Below are 3,893 nucleotides of genomic sequence, written 5' to 3'. Positions count from 1 at the left end.
CAATCCGGGGGAAAAGGGGAGGAGAATCCGGGAAGGTCTATATTGCCATTGATACTGTGATCAGAAGTCAGACAATAACAACACACCAAAAAGAGCAAAGCTCAACAGATCCCAAACTGCTCATGCAGTAGCCCCACGGTGCCACTGCTTCTCCTCTCTCTTTCTCTCTCCTTCTTCCTGCCTCTCTCTCTTTCTCTCTCCTCCTCCTCCTTCTCCTCCTCTCCTTTCACCATGATGTCCATGAACAGCAAGCAGGCGTTCAGCATGCACCCCATTTTGCACGAGCCAAAGTACACACATTTGCACACCAGCTCCGAGGCGATCAGGAGAGCCTGTCTCCCAGCGCCGCAGGTAAGGTTGAGACCGCTTCCCGGGAGCCTCCCCCCATCCTGAGCCCCCTCCCTCACTTTCTGCTCCCCTCAACGCCTCCCAAGCTCCGGCCTCTTTCTCCTTTTCGTTTGCATCATTTGCTTAAATCTCGGATGAAAACGCACGACGGACTCACAGTTGCTCCTGATTTTTTTTTCTCTCTTTTTTTTTTTTGGAGGGGTGGGGGGGGAGACGTGAAACATGGACCCCTCTGCTCCCCTAAAAAGCTTCTGGCCACCGGTGGTGACCTTTGCATTTAGGGGTTCGGAGCTTGGAGGGGGCGCAGCTGGAGAGATCCTAGGGAGAAGGGATGGGGGGCAAGATTTGGGGAGAGGGAAGAGAGACAGGAGTGAGGGCGGGAAGGGGAGGGAATCCCCCTCTCCTCCGGGGCTCGGTTTGGACCCCCTCGAAGTGTGCTGAAGTTTGCTTCCCTCCCCACCGCCCCCCTCCCTCTGCACTTCCCCCTTCCCCTCCCCACAGCGCTTGTGTCTATTTGTATATATTTATCACTCTATTTTATTAATGATGTGTCCAGAGCTATAATTCTATTTATTCTGATGGTATTGACACCTGTCTACTTGTTTGGGGTTTTTTTTTTGTCCATCTCCCCCTTCTAGACTGTGAGCCCGTTGTTGGGTAGGGACCGTCTCTCTGTGTGGCCTATTTGTACTTCCCAAGCGCTCAGTCCAGTGTTCTGCACACAGTCAGCGCTCAATGAATACGACTGAATGAATGGTGTCGGCGACCAGGACCGGACTGATCATTAATAATAAGAATAATAACGGCAGTTGTTAAGCGCTCACTGTGTGCAGAGCTGTTCTAAGCGCTGAGGCCTGATTAACAAGAATAATACACGGCATTTGTTCATTCATTCAATCGTATTTATTGAGCGCTTACTGTGTGCAGAGCACTGTACTAAGCGCTTGGGAAGTACAAGTTGGCAACATATAGAGACGGTCCCTGCACAACAGCGGGTTCACAGTCTAGAAGATTGTGTCGCCGGCCAGGACCGGCCTGTTGGGTAGGGACTGTCTCAATATGTTGCCAACTTGTACTTCCCAAGCGCTTAGTACAGTGCTCTGCACACAGTAAGCGCTCATAAGTACGACTGATTGATTGATTGATTGATCATTAATAATAAGAATAATAACGGCGTTTGTTAAGCGCTCCCTATGCGCAAAGCCCTGTTCTAAGCGCTGAGGCCTGATTAATAAGAATAATAAACGGCAGTTGTTAAGCGCTTACTATGTGCAAAGCACTGTTCTAAGCGCTGATGACCCCCCGGGGCTCCTCCCCTGGGCCGGGAGGGTGGGGTGGGGGGTGTCCAGGGTTGCCCTCTGGTCTTGGGGGTCAGTCCTCCCCGGGGGTGGCACGGGGCAAGGGGGTGAGGGGAGGGGAGGGGGGATGCTCCCACCCGGTCGTCGGATCCCCCCCTACTTTCATTCACTAAATACGATTGATTGATCGATTGATTGAGCGCTTACTGTGTGCAGAGCACTGTGTTAAGCGCTCGGGAACTACAAGTTGGCAACATATAGAGACGGTCCCCACCCGTCCTGCGGGTCGCGGCCGCCCCCCCTCGTCCCCTCACCCCCTCTTTCAACAACAATCGTATTTATTGAGCGCTTACTATGTGCAGAGCACTGTACTAAGCGCTTGGGAAGTACAAATTGGCAACATCTAGAGACAGTCCCTACCCAGCAGTGGGCTCACAGTCTAAAAGGGGGAGACAGAGAACAAAACCAAACATGCTAACAAAATAAAATAAATAGAATAGACAGGTACAAGTAAAATAAATAGAGTAATAAATATGTACAAACATATCTACATATATGCAGGTGCTGTGGGGAAGGGAAGGAGGTAAGATGGGGGGGATGGAGAGGGGGACGAGGGGGAGAGGAAGGAAGGGGCTCAGTCTGGGAAGGCCTCCTGGAGGAGGTGAGCTCTCAGCAGGCCCTCTTTCTTTCGTCTCGGTGACCTTTGCGGCTCTCTGTTTGTGTGCCCGGGCCCCGCAGATCCAGGGGAACCTCTTCGCCGGCTTCGACGAGACCCTGCTGCGGGGGGCCGAGGCCCTGGCGGCGGTGGACATCGTGTCGCAGAAAGCTCACCCCTTCAAGCCGGACGCCACCTACCACACGATGAGCAGCGTGGGCTGCCCCGCGACGGCCCCGGCCGTGCACCTGCACCACCCGTCGGTGCTGACGCCGCACCACCCTCCCCACCACCCCGGGGGGCATCCCCATCACCCCGGGGGGCCTCCTCACCCCGGGCATCCCCACCAGGCGGGCCTGGACGGCGAGCTGCTGGACCACCTGGGCTCGGGCCTGGCCCTGGGAGGGGGGCCCGGGCCGGACTCGCACCTGGGCGGCCTGGGCGGCCTGGCCCCGCACCCCCCGCCGGGGCCGGTGCCCCCCCCACGCCCACGGGCTGGGACCCCACGCCGTCCTGGCCGGGCCCGAGGCCGAGACGGACCCCCGGGAGCTGGAGTCCTTCGCCGAGCGGTTCAAGCAGCGGCGCATCAAACTGGGGGTGACCCAGGCCGACGTGGGCTCGGCCCTGGCCAACCTGAAGATCCCGGGCGTGGGCTGCCTCAGCCAGAGCACCATCTGCCGCTTCGAGTCGCTCACCCTGTCGCACAACAACATGGTGGCCCTCAAGCCCATCCTGGAGGCCTGGCTGGAGGAGGCGGAGAGGGCCCAGCGCGAGAAGCTCAGCAAGCCCGAGGTCTACGCCGCCGGGGACAAGAAGCGCAAACGCACCAGCATCGCGGCGCCCGAGAAGCGCTCCCTCGAGGCCTACTTCGCCGTCCAGCCCCGGCCCTCGTCCGAGAAGATCGCCGCCATCGCCGAGAAGCTGGACCTCAAGAAGAACGTCGTCCGGGTCTGGTTTTGCAATCAGAGACAGAAGCAGAAGAGGATGAAGTTCTCGGCCACCTACTGAGGACGGGAGACCCCTCCCCTCCCCGCGAAGCGCCGACGTCTCCCTGCGAACTCATTCGCGGAAAAGAGGACCGTCTGACGGTTCGCCACAATACTCGCTGGCCGTAACGGTGATGGAAGACTCTTTTTTTTAAAAAAGAATATATAGATATATGTATATCTGCAGGAGAAAACCGATCCAACTGTACCATAGTCCCGGTGATTTACGAGGCAGGCCTCCTGTCCTCGTTTAAGCGAAAGACTGCAAGCATCCCCTGGCCTCCCGCCCCGTCTTCCGCACTGGCTACCAGAAAACGGAAAAGAGGAAAGAAAAAAAAGAAAGAAAAAAATCTACGAAACTTGAAAAACACGTTTATTCTTCTCAGTTCAAAGTACTCTTTTTATATTTATGGTTGTAAATAAGTCCTTGTCGATGGCAATGCACCCGCGTTTAAAAAGTTTTCGGTTTCATCCTGGCTACCGTGGTTTACTTTGGCTCTTCAGCACGCCATTCGAGTTTACCTCGTCCCGTCTCTCTGTCTCTGTCGTTCTCTCTCGCTTTCTTTCACTCACTCTCTCCCCGTTCCTCCCGTCCCGCTCCTTTTT

General features: G+C 56.0%; 1 protein-coding gene across 1 annotated transcript; it reads left to right on the top strand.

Annotated features, from left to right (window-relative positions):
* The first annotated feature begins 231 nt into the window (after positions 1–231).
* LOC119930123 (brain-specific homeobox/POU domain protein 3-like) lies at positions 232–3,309 on the top strand. The gene is given in 3 exon segments (XM_038748616.1): positions 232–351; positions 2,385–2,777; positions 2,779–3,309. Coding segments are annotated over 3 exon segments (1,044 nt in total).
* The last annotated feature ends 584 nt before the right edge of the window (positions 3,310–3,893 follow it).

The sequence above is a fragment of the Tachyglossus aculeatus genome, chromosome 6 (assembly GCF_015852505.1).
Source record: "Tachyglossus aculeatus isolate mTacAcu1 chromosome 6, mTacAcu1.pri, whole genome shotgun sequence".
Lineage (NCBI taxonomy): Eukaryota > Metazoa > Chordata > Mammalia > Monotremata > Tachyglossidae > Tachyglossus > Tachyglossus aculeatus.
The sequence above is the reverse complement of the archived record's forward strand: the minus strand, read 5'-3'. Positions and strand labels throughout refer to the sequence as shown.